Source organism: Plecotus auritus (assembly GCF_963455305.1).
Source record: "Plecotus auritus genome assembly, chromosome: 13".
Classification (NCBI taxonomy): Eukaryota; Metazoa; Chordata; class Mammalia; order Chiroptera; family Vespertilionidae; genus Plecotus; species Plecotus auritus.
The window spans coordinates 29,515,372-29,534,278 of record NC_137779.1 but is presented as its reverse complement, the minus strand read 5'-3'; the positions used below and the strand labels follow the sequence as shown (position 1 = coordinate 29,534,278).

General features: G+C 65.7%; 2 protein-coding genes across 2 annotated transcripts in view; one reads left to right on the top strand and one right to left on the bottom strand.

The window, feature by feature from the left end:
* Window positions 1-16,610, bottom strand: part of GNAZ (G protein subunit alpha z) — a 35,044-nt gene extending 18,434 nt beyond the window's left edge. Inside the window, exons 1-2 of the mRNA XM_080649851.1 lie at window positions 16,386-16,610; window positions 1,338-2,522 (exon numbers count right to left, since the gene is read on the bottom strand). Coding sequence (XP_080505977.1) covers window positions 1,338-2,060 — 723 coding nt within the window. The 5' untranslated portion in view covers window positions 2,061-2,522; window positions 16,386-16,610. The remainder of the gene's footprint in view (window positions 1-1,337; window positions 2,523-16,385) is intronic.
* The window catches only part of RSPH14 (radial spoke head 14 homolog), a 53,290-nt gene that overhangs the window by 27,902 nt on the left and 6,481 nt on the right, over window positions 1-18,907 (top strand). The window lies entirely within an intron of this gene.

Genomic DNA, 18,907 nt, shown 5'->3' with positions numbered 1-18,907 from the left:
CGGCGGGCAGAGCCTGCAACGGAGACGGGAGACAAGCCCGGCGCCCCGGGACCTCCCCACACCGGCCCCTGGAGATGACAGACCACACAGCCTGAGAGCCTGGGCCCTGGAAGGCTCGGAGCACAGGCTGTCACCGACCTCAGGCCCGTCAGAAAGGGCACAAGCTGAGGAGCCGGCCGTGGAGTCGATGAGGCTGGAAGACCTGCCTGGCACTGTTCGCCTCACAGCCTCACAGCCTCACAGCCTGGCCAGCCCCAAGCCCTCCACCCACAGCAAGGCCCCAGCAAGGCCTGACCTTGCTCTCGCTGGGTGGCCCCAGGCCCAGGACGGCACGCGGCGCTGAGGGCGGGGCAGGCAGAAGCGTAAGGGCGCCTGGAACTCGAGACCACACGGTGCTGGGCGCAAGGTGGGCCTGTCCTGGAGACACAGTGCTGCCCTCGGCTCAGGCCACTCCCACCAGCGCTACACCTGGCACAGCTTGGGGAGAACCCCAGGGGCATCGAGGGCGCGAGGAGAGCCCTGCCCTGCCCCCAAGGCTGCCTGCAGCTGCTTCCCCTCTCCAGAGGCCGGTCTCCTCGCGAACCCGCACGCCCTCCTCCAGAAAAGCGCTCAGGGGCCCGCACAGACCTCCTCGGGCTGCAGGCCCGTCAGGACTTCCCAGCTGCGCTCCCAAACAGCTCCCACCGCCTTAGCAAGACCGGGGAAGGGGCACCTTTCCTTGCCATTGCCCCGTCCCCAGACCGGAAGGCCGACCCCCGTTTACCAGCACGGCGTCTCCCATGACCCCTGCCCTAGGTCCTGCCAGCACGGCCTCCTCCAGCCCTGGCACCCACCGCCCCTCACATCTCCTTGCGGACCGTTTGCCTCCATGGCCCCCCACCCCCAGGGTCAAAGGCCTCTGGAGCGCAAATTCCGAGTCTCTGCTCAGTGCTCCTGCCTGGCACAGAACCTCTGCTGCAGGGAGGGCGGTGGGAGGCCTTGGCCACATCCGTCCCTCGTCTGGCTGTGTGGCCTCTGCCACCACCACTCCCGGGAGCCAGGGAGCTGGGGACCTCGCGCACGGGGCCTTCTGCCTCGGTCCTGACAGCAGGCGTGACCCTGGGGTCCCGCGGAGCCCGGGGAACCCCGTGCTCCACATTCTACCCCAGCCACACGCCTCGCTGGAGCCAGCTGGACCCCTCGGACAGCAGCCTTGACGCCCCCTGCCCCCCGGACACGCCCAGGACCCCCCGGACACGCCCAGGACCCCCCCCGGACACACCCAGGACCCCCCCGGACACGCCCAGGACCCCGCTTCCCGGGCGGCGGCGGGAAGAGAGGAACAGCCGGCGGCTCACCGTCTGGTTGTCCTCGTACAGCTTCAGGTCGTAGCCGCTAAGCTCCACGCAGAAGATGATGGCCGTGACGCCCTCGAAGCAGTGGATCCACTTTTTGCGCTCCGACCGCTGCCCGCCCACGTCCACCATCTTGAAGGTGAGCTCCTTGAAGGTGAACTTGTTCTCCACGATGCCCGTGGTCATGTCCCGGGAGCGCAGGATGTCCTCGACGGTGGGGATGTAGTCGGGCGCGGCGATGCGCTCCAGGTCATTCAGGTAGTAGGCCGCGTTGTCCTCCAGGTGGTACTCGTTGGAGCGGCCGAAGCAGGTCTGCGCGCCCGGGTCGGCCCACAGCCGCCGCATGACGCCCAGCAGCTCGGGCGTGATCTCGCCCTTGCTCTCGGCGGGGCCCGTCAGCGCGAACAGCTGCACCGCGTCGTAGGCGCGGTCCGGGTTGTGGAAGTCGATCTTGAGGGCGGCCAGGGCGCGGATGATGCGGGTGAGCGAGTCGATGGCGTTGTAGAGGATGAGCGGCTTGTACTCCTTGCAGGCCTCCAGGTTGAAGCCGCCGCTGTGGATGATCTTCATCTGCTTCACGATGGTGCTCTTGCCCGAGTTGCTGGTGCCCAGCAGGAGCAGCTTGATCTCGCGCCGCTGCCGCTGGCTCTCCGAGCGCAGGTGCCGGTCGATTCGCCGGGACCGCCGCGCCGCCTCTTTCTCCTCCGAGCTTTGCCGACATCCCATGGTCTGGCAGCGGCGGCGGCCCAGACACAGGAGCGCGGACGGGTGCCTCTCCCTCGGCCCCGAGGGGACGGGATGCTGAGACTCACTCGGGCGCTGCGCCCGCTGGCCTCGGGCGCTCAGTGCAGGTGGCAGGGCGAGGCCGGGCCCCGCTGCAGCCCCTGCCCCAGCGCCTCTTCTGCAGCTGGCATGGCGCTCCGGCGGTGGGAGGGGCCGGGCCCTCCCTCTAGCGACGCTCCCCCGCCCCGGGCTGCCACCTGGCCTGAAGCACAGCAGTCATTTCCTGTCCTCCTGGTGGTGGGAAGCTGTCCGCTGGCCTCTGTCCGCTCGCCTCTGCCTAGGCTGTGGCCGTCTGGTCCCCGGTGGCTGTGGCGATGCTGCCGAGTGCGGCTGGAAGGCCTGCCGCCAGGGCCTCGGCCGCGGGTGCTCCCTGCGGCCCCCCTGCCTCGGGCATCTGTCCTTCACCTGCCAATACAGAGAACAGAGTGAGCCTCCTCCCATGGCGGGGGCGGGCGGGGGGGAGGGGGGAGCCCTCTGGGAAGCAGGACCCTGCCTGGGAACAGGGACGAAGCCCCTCCCTGGAGCACCACCGAGTCGGTGTCCGAACCACAGAAACATACACCCTGGGCCCTGCACTGCACCCCGTTTGCTGAAGCCGGTGCTCCAGGGAAGAGGGCCCAGCGGTGTGTCATGAGAGAGGGGATGTACCCTCTCTCAACTGGAGGAGCTGCCCGCCAGCGTGGCTCAGTGGTGGAGCGTTGACCCAGGAACCAGGAGATCTCAGTTCGATTCTGGGCAGGGCACAGGCCTGGGTTGCAGGCTCGATCCCCAGTGTGGGGCGAGCAGGAGGCAGCCAATCCGATTCTCTCTCATCATGGACGTTTCTCTCTCTCTCCCCCACTTCCTTCTTCTCTGAAATCAATAAAAATATAAAAAAGAATAAATGGTGAGGCCCTTACCTAACACCGTGAACAGAAATTAACGAAGTGGGTCAAAGACTTTAGAAAGCCGCCCTGGCTGGTTTGGCTCAGTGGATAGAGCATCAGCCTGTGGACTGAAGGGTCCCAGGTTCGATTCCGGTCAAGGGCACATGCCTGGGTTGCGGCCTTGATCCCCATTGGGGGACGTGCAGGAGGCAGCCAATCAATGATTCTCTCTCATCATTGATGTTTCTATCTCTCTTTCCCTCTCTGAAATCAATAAAGATATATTAAAAAAAAAAAAAGAAAAGAAAAGAAAGCCAAAGGCGAAGGCTGGCTGGCATTGGATGGGCGCCGGCTTCCTGGCCATGACACCGAACACGCAGGCAGCGACAGAGAGCAGTCGACGAGCTGGACTTCGTGAAAATTAGAAAATCCTGTGCATCAACCCTGATATCAACGGGGTGAAAAGGCAGCCGCGGGCTGGGGGGAAACATTTGCCAAGCACGCATTTGCTCAGGGGTGAGTGTTTCTCTAGACCAGGGGTGGGCAAACTTTTTGACTCGAGGGCCACAGTGGGTTCTTAAACTGGACCGGAGGGCCGGAACAAAAGCATGGATGGAGTGTTGGTGTGAACTAATATAAATTCAAAGGAAAGGAGCGGAGGGGAGAGCAAGAGAACCGGATAGAACAGCCGGATCCGGCCCGCGGGCCGTAGTTTGCCCACGGCTGCTCTAGACTATATAGAAAACTCTGAAAACTCCACAACGAAACAACCTCAGTCAAAACTGGGCAAAGACGTCACGTAGACATTTCTCCAAGGAAGACAAGCCAACGGCCATCAAGTGCATGAAAAGACGCCCAGCGCCAGTAATCCTCAGGGCAATGCCAATCAAACCACCACCGGACGCCCCGCACCCATACGACGGCTACTGTAAAAACTGCAGAAGTAACGGCGCCGGCAGGGTGTGCGGGAACCGGGACGCGGCGCACTGTCGGTGGGAGTGGAGCACGGGGCGGCTGCTGTGGAAAACAGCGTGGAGGTTCCTCAAAACATTAAAAACCGAACTAGCATATGCTCCAGCGATGCCACTTCTGGGTACAGACCCCCCAAGGGACCGCGATCGGGGTCCTGGAGAGATCTTTCTACGCCCGTCTGTACGCGGCAGTGTTCTCAGCAGCCGAGATGCGGAGCAACCCGGTGTCCGCTGACCGTGAATGGACACGCAAACGGGGGTCCATCCTTCCGAGGAAATAACGCTCAGCCTTGGAAAAGGGGGGGATCTGACCCAGGCTACGCATGGATGGACCTCGAGGACAGCACGCTACGTGAAGCAAGCCCATCACAAAAGGACGGGCACTGTCCGGTTCCACGCACACGAGGTCCCCAGAGGCATGGAGTTCATGGAGCAGAAAGTGGGAGGGGAGGGGCTGGCCGAGGGCCGGGGAGCTGTTTAACGGGGACAGGGTGGTGAGGGGTGCACGACACTATGAATGTACTTAATCCTTCTCAACTGCACACTGCAACACGGCTAACGTGGTCCATTTTACGTTATGTGTGTTTTATCGCCAAAAAATGTTTTGTTGGAGACCTAGCAAAAAAAAAGAAAGAAAGAAAGAAAGAAAGAAAGGGCGAAGGCCAGGTGGTGTGGGAGAAAGAGGCGGGAGGGGACCGGCCCTGGCTTCGCCCCAGCGGAGGGCTGTTCTGGCCCACGGTGTCCACACTGCACGCGGGGTGTCGATCCCGGGGGGGGGCGACCCTTGCCCTTCCAGGCCAGGGTTCAGAGCCGCCCTGTCCTGGAGGCCTGGCTGTGCTTGGAGAAGCACGTGCCCCACGGCCTGGTGGCGAGCGCTGGGCTCCGAGAATCGGGTCCTGACCAGCGCCCACCCGTAGCCACCGGGCAGCTGGGGAGGAAAGGGGAGATGGTGGCCGTGGTGGCCGCTGTCTGTGTCCAGCCGAGCTGCCTGCCATCCGCTCGGGGCAGCACCCACAGCCACAGCTGAGGTGGTTTCCTCGCTGGGGACACCCTCTTGTTTCAGACCCCCAGAACCCACATGCTGGGGCCCACATGGGGCTCTCCTGGCAGTTCTGCGGCTCGGCTGCACTCCGGGGGGGAGGTGAGGGCAGGTGCCAGGGGAGTGGCAGTGGGTGGGGGCGGCACCTTCCGTTGTCCCTGCTACTCACTGGGCCAGGGGTCTGGGCGTGGCACGGAGCAGGTTGGAGGTCCCAGCGGACCGAAGCAGACAAAGCCCCGTGCCCGAGTTTCCGAGGGTGAGGGGGGCAGGAGTCAGACCGAAGGCGGCAGATGAACTGTGACGGGGGGACCGAGCTCCGAGGGGACAGGGGTGAGGCGGCAGCTGCAGAGGTGGGCTAGCCTCCCACAGGTGCGGGTGAGAGGTGCCCTGAGCAGGAGGGCAGGGAGCAGGACCTGCCGGTGCCAGGGCCTCTGGGTGGCACTGTGCCGGGCAGGGAGGGCGGGGGCAGGCGGGCGCCGGAGCCGGAGGAGCCGACGGGGGGGCACCGTGAACGCTGGCTGCTCCTCTGCGCTGGGCAGCCAGGCTGGAGCGAGGCGTGTGGCCCGCGGGACGTGGGACCGGTTTCTGGAGCAGGAGGCCTGCACGAAGCTGTCTGAGGGGCAGCGGTGTGGTGAGCGCGGGGGGCGGTGAGCTCATGGGCAGCCGTGGGCAAACTACGGCCCGCGGGCCGGATCCGGCTGTTCTATCCGGTTCTCTTGCTCTCCCCTCCGCTCCTTTACTTTGAATTTATATTAGTTCACACAAACACTCCATCCATGCTTTTGTTCCGGCCCTCCGGTCCAGTGTAAGAACCCATGGTGGCCCTCGAGTCAGAAAGTTTGCCCACCCCTGGGCTGGACAGTGGAGTCAGGGTTCAGGGCGCCCAGGGTCTGGCTCGCAACGGGGCTGCTCTTGGCGAGGGGACTGGGAGGAGGCGGCGCGTGTCCCCACGTGGGCTCATGCAGATGTGTGACCCGCCGGGGCTCCCAGCAGCTGGCACTCCTCTGCCTGTGGCTCTTGAACAACTCCACGGAGGCTCCTCACAGGCATCCGAGTCGCCTACCACCTGCCTGTGCACCAGGCTGCAGGGGGTGCCCCCCCAACCGACAGCCCACGCCTGCAGACCCCCACCCCCCCGGGCCGCTGGCTGTTGGTTAGACACCTGGGATCACACCTGCGAGGATGCGAGCGCTACAGGCACCAAACTGGACGTCCTTCTCCCAGGAGAGGCCCGAGAGGGGGGCAAGGATGACCTCCCTCCGGGGGAGCTGGGTGCTGCTCACAGCGGGGCCTCTGCCAGCCCTCGGAGGTGCCAAGGGGTGCATAGGGAACCTGGGTCCAGGCCATGTGTGGGGGACCCCGGGGCAGAGGCAGCGAGGCGGGGCCGAGGGCTCCCGGGCCGTGGTGGCAGTGCCACACCCCTGCCCTCACTCAGGCCAGAGGCCACCCTCCTCTCAGGAAAGGGCCCCACCCGACCTACTGTGCCCGCTGCTCAGTTCCACTGGTCTGTCCCCAGGGGGGCACCCTCGCTGCTCTCCCAGCACTCAGCCACCCAGTGGGGTGCAGCGAGCACCCAGGCCCAGGCCTCCCCCTCAGCCCCATCGGGCAGTCAATCCACCCCACCGGCGTCTGCTCATGCCCCTGCCCTCCGGGAACTGAGCCGGTGCACACCCTCTGCTGGGGCTCGGGGGGCAGGGGTGGACGGGACCGAGGCTGGGCATCCAGCGTCCGCGAGGCCATTTCTGATCAGAGCGGCGCCTGGAGATGAGGGAGCAGGGAGGCAGGGTGACTAGAAGGCCGGGGACGGGATGGGACGTTCCGGAGAAGTGAGGCCCCCTCCCCCTCCATTCTGCTCCCCGGGTGCCGGCTCTGCTTCCTCTGAGCCAGTCCCTGTGAAAGATGCGAGGGCAGATGGATGGGCACCGAGACAGCGGGGGCCGCTCTGAGGCTCCCAGCACTCCCTGCTGAGTGCATGACCTCACGTGACCTCGCCCCCTGGGGCCACCAGGGGCCCGTGGCTGAGGACCCTCTGTGGCGGCCTCCGCTGACGCACGGGCCACTCCCAAGCCCTGGATACCCCCGGGACTCGGACTCCTCCCTGTGCCTGCCCTCCCACGGCGCCCCAGTCCGTTTACCTCCTCCCCAAGGTGCAGGCCAGCGCCCCGAGGCCCCCGAACTCCGCGTGGCATAGTGTGCTTTCGCCACCTGCCCCCCGCTTACGGTTCCTCCCCCCACCTTCTCCGTCTCACTAGGGGACAGGGGTCCTCCTGAGCCCTCCTCCTGCCCACCCCTCCCTGCCCTTCCCTTCCCAGTTAGCTCGTGCCCTGCCCCCTCCCTATCCTGCCGAAAATAAGACGGGGTCCTTGGGGCGGGGGGCACGCACGGAGGTGAGGTGGCAGAGTGACCGGGACCCGACTCGTAGCTGTCACGACTCCCTGCGCCCACTCCCACGGCTGCCTTGCCCACACCAACCCCCCGCGGCTCCCACTGAGGCTTTCAGAGCAGCCGCTGAATGTCCATGGGCGCCCTTCCTGCACGCACACGGCATCGTTTACAGGATGTGCCAGGACAATCACAGGGACACGTGCCACGGACACACACAGGTGTGGGGCAAACGCCACTGACCAAAGGGGTGGGGCCCCAGGGCCCGGCCCGGGCTGCCTGCTGTCCTGGCACAGTCGGCCTGCGGTGTCACGGCCCGTGTGCTACGGGAGAAGGCAGGCACCCACTCACCCAGGGAGCGACAGGGACAGGGTAGAGGGTTTCGGAGCGCCAAGATTTCTGTAAGGCTTTTATGTATGTATGTATTTATTTATTTATTTTAATATATTTTTATTGATTTCAGAGAGGAAGGGAGAGAGAGAGAGATAGATAGAAACATCAATGATAGGATCATGGATCGGCTGCCTCCTGCACGCCCCACACTGGGGATCGAGCCTGAAACCGGAAACCCAACCGTGACCTCCTGGTCCACAGGTGGACGCTCAGCCTCGGAGCCATGCTGGCCGGGCTCTGTGAGGCTTACAGGTGGCTCTGCATTACCCTGGCCACCCCGTTTCTGCAAACACTGGGAAAACGGGAGCTGTGCATCTGTGAGACGCTGCTGCCCGCGCCAGGGACAGGGGCCTGGGGACACGTGACCGGGGGTGGGTTCTTTGCGGCCGCTCACGGCCACGGGGGCCCTGGCCACTGGGTCGGCTTATCCAGCCCCAACCTGCCCGCCTGACTGGTACCAACCCTGGAGCGGACCCCGACAGCAGCCCACCTCCTCTCCCTGCCTCACTTAGAGCCAGCGTCCGAGGGGACGGGAGAAGGACCAGGCTATGTGCGCAGCGTCCCCGCCGCACACAGGCCCCAGCAGACGCTCTCCCTCGGCCCGGGGGGGGGGGCCCTGCCCTGTGGCCCGGACAGCCCCGAGGCGCTGGGTGCCCTCCACCGCGTGCCCACAGCCGCCAAGGCTGAGCAGACGAGCTGATAGCATCGCCTGGGAACACTGACTCAGGAGGAAACGGGGCCAGGAGGAAATAAATAAATAAATAAATAAATCAAACAGAAGGTTCCGTCCGAGGGGAGGGAGGCACCCGGCACGGGGAGGTGTGGCCTCCGCGAAGAGCCAATGGAGGACCCCTGCCCCGGGGGTGGGGGTGGGGGTGGGGGGCCTGGCTCCCTGGTTTCCATAGCGAACGTGCTAGTGGCTATCCATCAGGCCCCTGGACTGGGTGGGGACTCTGATGTAGCCAGATGGGCACGCCAGATGTGTGGCCGCCTGTCGCCGGGCCTGAGCAAACTTGGATATTGCCCGGCCACAGCCCCCAGCCGGGCGTCCTTCATCTGGTGAGCCCGTCAGGGCTGGGCTGCCGTGGCTGCCACTGAAGGCGTGCCCGCCCCCCCCCAGGCCTGTTCAGGAGCCCCGCCCGCACCCTTCCCGCCCGGCTCCAGCCTCATCTGCCAGTGACACTGGCCACCCCGACTCCCCGTCAGCTCCAGTCCCGGCCGCCACGGTGGCTGCACCTTTACGCCTGCACGGTCCCCCGCCCCTCGTCCTGCCCGGGGAGAGCCCCGGAATAGCCTGCGAGAGAAGGCTCACGGCCCGGAGACTGAGGCCACGGAGTGACCAAGACCGGGCCTGGCCCCAGGACCCGCAGCAGAGATGGAGCGTGCGGTCAGGGTTCCTGGAAGAGGCGGTGGTGTTGGGGTACCAGGGGGCCCCTCCTCCCCGCCACAGGGCAGGGCGGGGCGGGGATGGGCCTGCGTGCCTGGTGCTCTCACAGAGGCAATAGATGCTTGGCACTGGCTCAGTGTTGAAGGGAAATGAATAGATTTTGGCTGAGGACAAAGAGAGTTTGATTAATCAGAAATTGGATAATGGAGGCAACACTCTATTTTTCTTCCCAGCATTTTATCGAGAAATATGTTTGCACAGCACATCGGAAGTAACGGGAGGCTGTGAGCAGGGTGGGGGAGGGGCGGCCATGCTGCGGCCCAGCCCGGCCCAGGGACAGGGCTACCGAGCCCACATGCACCGACAGGGACGGGCGGCAGGCCGGCTGGGGTCCTGGTGGTCACCTCATGGGGCCACAGGAAGCCAGAGGGGATGGGCTGGGCAGGCCAGAGGTCACACACAACTGGGGCGGCTGGGGTCAGTGGTTGGGCCACCAAGAGGTAGACAGGGGTGGGGAAGGCACACGGCCAGGTCCTTAGTCAGCACGGAGGCGGATGGCCTCAGAGCAGTTCCTCATGGGGAGACGGCTCCGTCCCCAGCCTGGCCACCTCCCCGCCACCCCACCCTGCCCATGCCTTCTTGGTCACTCTCCCTCCTCCTGTGCTCTCCCCCTCCTACGACGCCGAGCCTAAGCCACACAGGGTAGCAGGTTTCTGTGGTCATCTGGTCTCCGACTGACCCCGGCAGGCGTGTCTGTGCGGGGCAGAGCTGGGCACTCACCCAGGGCGCGGGGTACAGAGCGGCTGCCCTGGGGAGAGACAGTAACAGTGACCCGGGTTGCCAGTTGGACTCATGATGCCGCTGGGGAGCCCGGAAGAGGAAGTCGGGTCCTCCCCTAACCTGGGGTCGGGGTGCGCGTCCAGAAAGAAGGGCCACGTAAAGGGAGGTGAAGGATGAGCTGAAGCAGCTGGGCAAGGCTGAGGGCGTGGCGGGGCGGCCAGTCCCTACTGCAGACATGGCTCATCGGCCACCACTGCTTTCCTTCTGAGCGTCCGCAGCCTCCGGCCCTTCACACTGCGCTGGGCAGCCACGCGGGAGCCGGTACAAGAAACGAAAACTGTCTGCACCTTGACCAGGGCCAACTGAAAGAGGAGGACGCTGAGGTCCAGAGAGTGGAGAGGACGGATTCGCCAGCGTCAGCGTCACGGGCAGGGCCGGGACTAGAACCCAGGCTCCCGACTTTCCATCCAGCGCCCTGTCGCCCCCTGAGCTGCCCGGCTGAGCTGGTCGTGGGCGCAGGAGCCACCGGGAAAGGCCACCCCCCATCACAGGCTCGCCGTGGGCACCGGGTGCCTTTCCGGCCACCAGGATCTTGTCTCTCCCTCTCAGGATGCTTTCCCATGGACGTGCCTCTATGTGTCCCGACGATGGATCCCCCGGGTCTGGCCAAGGCCGCACCAAGGATTCCATGTCACCGAGGGGCCAGGCGTCAGCCCGAGGCATCCGATCCCGGATGCCGGGGACCTGGGCCTGTGGTTCCAGGTGAGAACCCGTCGGGCAGGCCACCTGAGGGAAGGTGGGCCACGGGCTGCTGGAAAGCAAGCCCTCAGGCCCTGGACACTTGGCCCGGGCCCCGCCGGTCACCCACTCGGGAAAGCCCGTCTCCCCAGGTCTCAGGCTCCTCAACTGGGAGAGGACGGAGGTGAAACAGCCCCTCCTGGCAGAGCTGGCTGTGGAGGGTAAAGTGAGCTTCTGTGTCCACCGGCCCCACCGAAAGGCACCTGCCCCCCGTAACCCAGAGCAGTCCACTGCGTTCCCCGAGAACGCCTGGGCATGCACTTGGCCCCGGGGGACTGTGCACTGGAGTCCTCTCTCCTCCACTCGACTCGGCCGTGACCTCTAAGACTCAGGGGCAGGCCTCTGGGGGAGGTCAGCCCCGACCCCGCCGGGGCTGGGGGGTGCTCAGTGGGCAGGGTCCCTTCCTGGAGGGTCTGCTCTGACCACCATGGACGCTGCCAGGACAGGCCCTCGGGGCGACACCAGGCGGGTTTCTGGCAGCTGTGGGCAAACTACGGCCCGCGGGCCGGATCCGGCCTGTTCGGCTGTTCTATCCGGCCCACGGAGCCGAAAGAGTGGAGGGTTCTCTTGCTCTCCCCTCCGCTCCTTTACTTTGAATTTATATTAGTTCACACAAACACTCCATCCATGCTTTTGTTCCGGCCCTCCGGTCCAGTTTAAGAACCCATTGTGGCCCTCGAGTCAAAAAGTTTGCCCACCCCTGGCTTAGAGGCTCCTGGAAGGAGCGTGGGGCCTGACGTGGTTTGTAAAGACCCTCCCCGGCCCGGCCAGCGTGGCTCAGTGGCTGAGCGTCGACCTATGAACCAGGAGGTCACAGTTCAATTCCCGGTCAGAGCACATGCCCGGGTTGTGGGTTCGATCCCCAGTGGGGGATGTGCAGGAGGCAGCCGATCAATGACTCCCTCTCACCACTGATGTGTCTGTCTCTTTTCCCCTCTCCCTTCCTCTCTGAAATCAACTTTAAAAAATTAAATTAAAAAAAAGACCCTCCCCGGGGTCTAACATGGTTTCTAACAGCCTCACTTCGCAGCCCTATCGGCGGGTCCTCCAGGGATGCCTCGAAAAGAGAGTCACACCTTAATTTAGAAGCAGACACTCAGACCCTGTGATGTCGCAGGCTCCTCTGAAAGAGATGAACTCGAGGAAGCCATTGCTGGGTGAGGCTGCCCGCTGCGCCTGCCCAGGTCCTGACCACAGGACGCGAAGGCCTGTGGCTCTTGAGCTGTGGCTCCTGCCAGAGGCCGCGGGGGGTGAAGGGACAGAGTGGGGAGAAACCACATTCGGGAGGCTGGGGTGGGGCTCGGAGGGGGGCTCTGACCAACCCCAGTGGCCCCAAGTGCCAAACACCGGCCACCAGCCCGCGGGAGGCAGAGGGAGGGGGAGAGGGTGACGGGCCATGGCACTGTCCTCGCAGCCACACCCGCCAGGCTTCCCGGGCACCGGCAGGCACAGGGCCCCACGCCTGGTGCACTGCTCTGTTGTCACTGCCCTGAGATGCTTCATCACTTAAAAAACATACGTATTTTCATTCATTTCAGAGAGGAAGGGAGAGGGAGAGAGAGAGAGACACATCCATGATGAGAGAGAATCATGGATCGGCTGGCTGCCTCCTGCACGCCCCCCACTGGGGATCGAGCCCTCAACCAGAGCACGTGCCCTGACCGGGAATCGAACCCTGACCTCCTGGTTCACAGGTCGATGCCCAGCCCCTGAGCCACACCGGCCGGGCTGCTTCATCATTTTTAACGAGGGCCCGGCACTTTACGCAGTCTGTCCTGCCTACGTTACCAGTCGCCATGTACCCCACGTCCTCGCAGTGCCTGTGCGGGGCCCTGCCCTCCGGGGGAGACATACCCTGGCGTGGCCTCTCCACTGAGCTCCGTCTCACTTGCTCGTCAGTCCTCCCCAGTTTCTTGTCTGGAGAACCTTCCCAGCTCCCACGTGGAGCAGTGGAGGCCCCGACGGGGCCCCGCCCTCCTGGTCCCACCTACCCTCCGTCCCCGTTACCTCGGCCGGTCCCCGGCTTCCCACACACCTGGTGCCAGACTCCAGGTTCCTGTCCCCAGACCCTCTCCCCTCTGACCGCCCCGTGCACCCATGTCCTGCAGGGTCTGACCGACCCCCAGGGCCCTGCCCCTCCCAGCACCAAAGCCAGCTCCGACCTCTGAGCTCTTCTCGCCTCCTCTCCAGCAGCAGGCCCACCGAATGCCCCCACCCGGCTGCCCCTCGCTCCCGCCCCACTGGGTCAGCACCCCCTCACCCCTCCGGACTGGCCCCTGCGCCCTCAGCCAGGCGGGTCTTTTGAAAGTGAAATTAGCTCAAGTGTCTCCAGCTCCAAAGCTGCCAGCTTGCAGGCTCACTGGCCGACCTCTCCGAAGCTCCCGACCCTCCGTTCCCCACCTCCCCCACGCCCCCCCCACGCCCCCCCCCCCCGTGCGTTTGCACCTGCCATCCCCTCTCCTGGGGCTCTTCTCTGTCAATCACCCGCCTCGCCCATGGCCTCGCCACTTTGCACTGTGCCGACACCGCAGGTTCTCCCCCTCTCAGGGCGCCTATCCTTCCCGCATTCAGTCACCCACGTGCTGGGCCGGCCTCCTGTCTGATGTGGGTGCCAGAGTGGACGCGGCGTCGGTTCTGCTCCGCCGTGTCCCTGTGCCTGGCACGGGGCCAGGCCCTCGGCAGGTGTGGGCAATATCAGCCGGAGGAAGGACTGAATGAGCAGCGTGCGGGCTGACGTCTGCTCCCAGGCTCCCGGCCCGTCAGACGGTCTGTGAGTTAGTCCCTGTGAGTTCGTGGGCCAAATGCGAGGCGGGGGGGGGACCTGCGCTGGAGAAGTGGGGGGGCCTGTGCAGGGACTTTGGCTCTGCTTATGGGTGAGGACAAGGGGGCTCAGAGAGGACGGGATGGGCCAGGGGGCAGCGTGGCCAGGTCCTCGGCCCTCTCCCGCCCCACCCTCGGGGGCCTGGGCCCTGCCCCGCCTGTCCCACGGCCCTGCCCCGCGGCCCTGCCCCGTCTGCTCGAGCTGTGTCAGGCCGCCCTGAGGCTGCTGCCCGGGCCGATACAGCGGCCGCCCGATGCCTGTCCATTTCCTTCGCCCTCCTTCCTGCCAACCCGGGTGCTCCAAGGCCTGCCCCTGGGGCCTGGGCTGCCCCTGGTTTCCTTCCTGGGGCCGCGGGAGAGCAGCGGCTAATCTGCCTCCTTCAGAGTTCCTGCGAGCCCCGCCTGGTCAGCTGCAGCGAGAAGGCCCCAGCGCGCCGGGTTTCAGATCCGAGGGCTGGTGTGGGGCAGCACGGGGCTGCCCCGCCCTCACACCCAGGGGTCAGGCCCGCAAGCTGTCATCGCAGGATGACACCGAGGCCACACCCCGAGCCTGGGCCGCCTTCCCTGCGATGGGGCGCCCCACCCACTGGCCTCTCAGCAGGGACCCTGGGCAGCCTCCCCAATCCCACCCGGGTACCCAGAGTGCCTGGCATCGCCCTGCAAGCTCCTGAGACCCAGACCGAGGCGGTTTCCTCCCTGGGACCCCGGAAACGGAAGCGCTGAGCAGCTGGGACAGAGGGAGGAATTTATTCCCCGTGTCCCAAATTTAGAGTCCCTGGCAGGCCCCCGAACAGAGCCGGCCACAGGCACAGAGGGAAGTCCCCCAACGGGCAGGTGGGCTGCGTGTTCTCACTGCAACCCCCTGGGCCTCACCCCAAAACTGAAATTGGGGGTGTGTTGTGGGGCGGGGGGGGGGGGGGACTGGCAGCCAGAGAGCACGCAGGCCGAGGGCAGAGGTGACCGGGCCTTTGGGGGGCGAAGGGGAGGCATGACTTATTCTCCTCCTCCTCAGCAGACCAGGTCTGTGTGAGAGGCACGCAGGAGAGTTTTGAACCAGACGCCGTGTCTCGTGGCTGGAGGCACACCACTCATCTGAGCACGGCGGGCGAGCATGGCCAGGCCCTCCCGCGCCACAGCCCCGGCACGGAGGCTCCCAGCCCTGCACGGCTACTGCTCCCTGAGGTCCACGCCCGGAGGGACAACAGCTAAACACCACCCTCCATCCTGGCTAGGAGGGGGCCAGGTGGGTGGCTACCCGGGTCCCGGGCCTTGCCCAAGGGCCGAGGTGCCTGGAAAGGTAGCCAGGCTGCAAGGGGCTCTCTGAGGCCTTTCAAGCTCTGCCCTGGGCCCATGCCAGCTCCTGGAGTACACAGCCAGCCGCCCCCTTTTACAGCGGACAAGCAATGGGGTCGCCCTTCCCCCAGCTCCCTCGGCCCCTGCGCGGCCCTCACCCACCTCTCCCGCCACACCTAGGGCTCGCCAAGCACTCCCCTCTGCGCCCCTCAGGCCGGACTGCCCCAGCTCCTGTGCCCTGGTCCGTTTTCTCCCCTCTGCCCGCAATGCCCACCCCAGCTGTGCCCGTGCCCTTCAAGCTCCAGTTCAAATGCCACTTTGCCCAAGGGCCTGTCTGACCCTCGCCTGGGTCACCTCTTTGAGGTCCCCTCCTGAGACCCCCCAAACCCACACTCAGGGTTGGGTTATCTGAGCAAAGACACTGCTCCCCTGTGGGGTGGTGAGTCAGTCCCTGGAGGGCAGGCCGGTCCACTCCCACCCCAGCGCCAGGACCTGGGGGAGGGGGGCGTGCAAACGCTCAGTAAATATTTGCTTAATCGAATTTGGCCAAGGAACCACCTCCAGACAGAGCCAAGGCAGCGGGACTTGGTCCCCAGGGCAGGGAAATCACTTGGGCAGGAAAAAAAGCCGGTCAGGGGCTGGGCTGTCTCCTGAAGGCCGGCCAACTTCGCCTCCCAGGCACCAGACGGGTCCCTGCATCCTCAGACGCGGCTCCCGGGAACCCGGGGTTGCGGCTGCCTTTCCATCCTGGTCACAGAGAACCCCAGTTCCAGGCCTAGGCGGGCTCCTGCCGTCACCCAGAGGCGCAGCGCCGCCCTGAAGGCAGAGCCCCCTCGGATCTCCCGCAGGATCCCGAGTCCCAGCCCGGAGGCCCTCGCACCCCTCCCCCGAAACACCCCCACCGCCTTTTAAGGGAAAAAAATATTGAGCCAGGAACGTAGCAAAATCGTAGCGGGTCGATACTCATCTTGCTCTGAACGCCTCGGAGCAACCTGCTCGCTGCAAGAGCCATCACCGAAAACCGAGAGCCATCCGTGCTCGGGCGCAGGCCTCCGGGGCCCTCTCCTCCGTCTCCGCCAAGGCCACGCGTTGGCGCACCCGCCGCCCCGGTCGCCGCCTCCCCGCTCTCCCGAAAGGGAGACCCAGCCTCAGCGCCGCGCCCGCAGGTCGCCCGGCCCCTGCTCCGCACCAGCAACTGCTGGCGGGGGGGTGGGGGGGGGGTGGGCGGCGCGGCATCCCCAGCGGCCGCTGTCCACCACCCCGGCCCGCAGCCGCCCCCTCCCGTCGGCTCCCCCGCCCGGGGGTACCCCGTCTCCAGCACCTGCTGGGCCCGCGGCCACCGCCCTGGCATCCCCGCCCTCGTCGCCCCCCACCCCAGTCGGGCATCCCAGTCGCCATACCGGGCACCCCCAGCCCGGGCGGATCCCCGGCACAAAGGCCCGGGCGGGGCCCCGGGTGGGGGTGGGGTGGATGCCCCGGCCGCGCCCCCGGTCCCCCGAGGCTTAGCAGCACTCCCGGGCCACGGGTCCACTCACTCACCTCTGGGCCGCAGCACCAAGCATCCGCCGAGCTGCTCCGGCCGGCGCGGGCGGGCGGGGTGGTGAGCGCGGGCCGTGGCGCCCTGGATCCGCACGACGCGGGTGGCAGCACCCGCGCGGGGACGTGATCGGACCGCGGGCGGCGCACACACTCCGGCCGCCCTGGCTCCCTCCGCCCGCCCGCTCTCCCGCGCCGCCCGCCGCCCGCGGGTCCGCCCGCCCCGCGCTGCCGCCGCCGGCAGGGGGCGGAGCCGCGAGCGCAGCGCGTTGCCAGGCAACCGCGGGCGGGGGTGCCGCGCGCCCGCCGGTGACCACGCGCCGGGCGCCGCCGCCCCGCCAGCAGCGTTGGATCGCTGCTCATTGGGTACGAGCGGCTGATGGACGCCTCCGCGGCCCAATGGCGGTTGGAAGGGGCGGGGCCTCAGCTGGGCGCGCGCCGCCACCCCGTACGCGCTGCGGGCGCTGGCATCCCCGGGACCCGGCTGCCCCGAGGCGCCCACCCAGTGGCACTGCCCCTAGCACATCTGGAGCCCGAGCCTGAGAGCGGCCGGTGGCCCCTGCCCTCCGCCGGCCCCAGTCCAAACCCAGCTTGGCCTTTTCTGAGCTCCGCGACCTTGGGCAACCGACTGACCTATCAGGGCCTGTTTTACAAAGTGGAGCTAGCGGCACCCGCTTCCCTGACTCGTGGAGACAACCTACTAGAATGTGGGAAAGGTGTGCACCTCCTAAAGGTTTACGCCCGCGAGGTCTGTGCAGCGAGGGGAGGGGCCTCAGCCGGCCTTTGCTCGCCCACCCAGCTCTCAGGGCCCCTGGCAGTTCTGACCACGGAAGATGGATTGCCTTGGAAGAAGGGGGAGGGAGAAGGGCCCAGGAGTGTCCCCCCAGACCAGAGAGGCGAGAGGAAGCCAGCCCAGTGAGGGTCCCAGGGACGCCTTTGGGAAGAAGGCTTGTGGAAGGCATGGGGTGCTCAGCAGAATGCATCCGAGGGCAGTCTGCCCAGTTCCACTGTCAGTTTCAGAGAGCCCATCTGTGGGCCTCAGCGCCCGGAGCCCCTCTCTCCTGTGCTTCAATGCTGTCTTCTCCGTCACCCGTCCCTCCCAGAGCATCGCTGGTGAAGTGCAGGCGCTCCCAGCAGCCAACTCTGACCTCGTCGCTTTACACCGCCATGGTCATATTACAAGGAGCACCCCACTCGTGGGCGTGGGAGCCCTGGCGCTGACCGCTGGCAGAGGTAGATGGGGTGTTGGCCCCACCCCAGGTCTGTGGTCAGGAGACGGAGGCCGGGATCTGGCTCTGCCCGCCGGACGCCGTGGCATCAGCATCATCCGTGACCTCTCTGGTGTGATTCCTCTGCTGAGAAGTGGAGGCCACCTGTGACGGGGCCGCCTAAACTGTCAGGGACAGGACAGAGGTTGGTGATGGGCACCGAGAGGTGAACCTAGGCCTGGCACAGTGCTAGCGGGAGGCGGCCAATGAGGACCAAAGGGATGTGGCTAGCGATCGAGGGCTCCTCTGTGTGCGTGTCCTCCCAGGCTGGGTTAGGCTGGGCCTCTGCGTGCCCCGCCTGTCCTGTGGACCACACAGAGGCCCGCGGCCGTGACAACCGGAAGACAATGACAGAGGCCCTGCCTCGGGTGCATCAGAGGGGACAGGCGGCTGAAAGCAAAGCACAGGCCAGCTCTGCTGCCATTCCCTGTACACCCTCGGGTGACTGAGCTGGCCGAGCCTCCTAAGGGGACACCCTAGAGCAGGGGTGGGCAAACTTTTTGACTCGAGGGCCACAATGGGTTCTTAAACTGGACCGGAGGGCCGGAACAAAAGCATGGATGGAGTGTTTGTGTGAACTAATATAAATTCAAAGTAAAGGAGCGGAGGGGAGAGCAAGAGAACCGGATAGAACAGCCGGATCCGGCCCGCGGGCCGTAGTTTGCCCACGGCTGCCCTAGAGGGTGATTCTGAGGAAGAGCGCACATGGGCACATGTTCAAAGATGAGCGAGGACGGAGTCTGTTGCAGGATCAGGGCTTAGCGCTGAGCTGCTTGCTAGGGCAGACCCAGATGCGAGCATGAAGTGACCCTCTATGGCGGTGCCGCGTGCGATCGGAGCTGGCCCACTGAGGGGTCAACGGCGGCGGGCTACTGCCTCCCTTCCCAGACCCCGGGGCCACCTCGAAGGGAAAGGTCACATGGTATCAACCGACGATTTAATCCTCCACTCAGCAGCCCTTACGATGGCCTCCTCTGCACCAGGCACAGGCCAAGCACAGTTCTAGGATTTTGACAGACGGAGCCCTGCCTGCTCGACCCTCCTGTCTGCGGGGCAGAGGCAGACAGCAGGACATAACCCACCAGGACAGTTGTTCCGGGCTGGGTGGGGCCCACCAGGGGCCTGGGGGCATGTGGCAGGGGAAGCCTGGGCAGTGGGGCAGCAGGAGGTGGAAGTGGCCCGTGACGGGGGGCGGGAGAGAAGCACGTTCCAAGGCGGGGAAGGCCCTGGGCGTGGAGGAGCGTGAGGCCTGGAAGA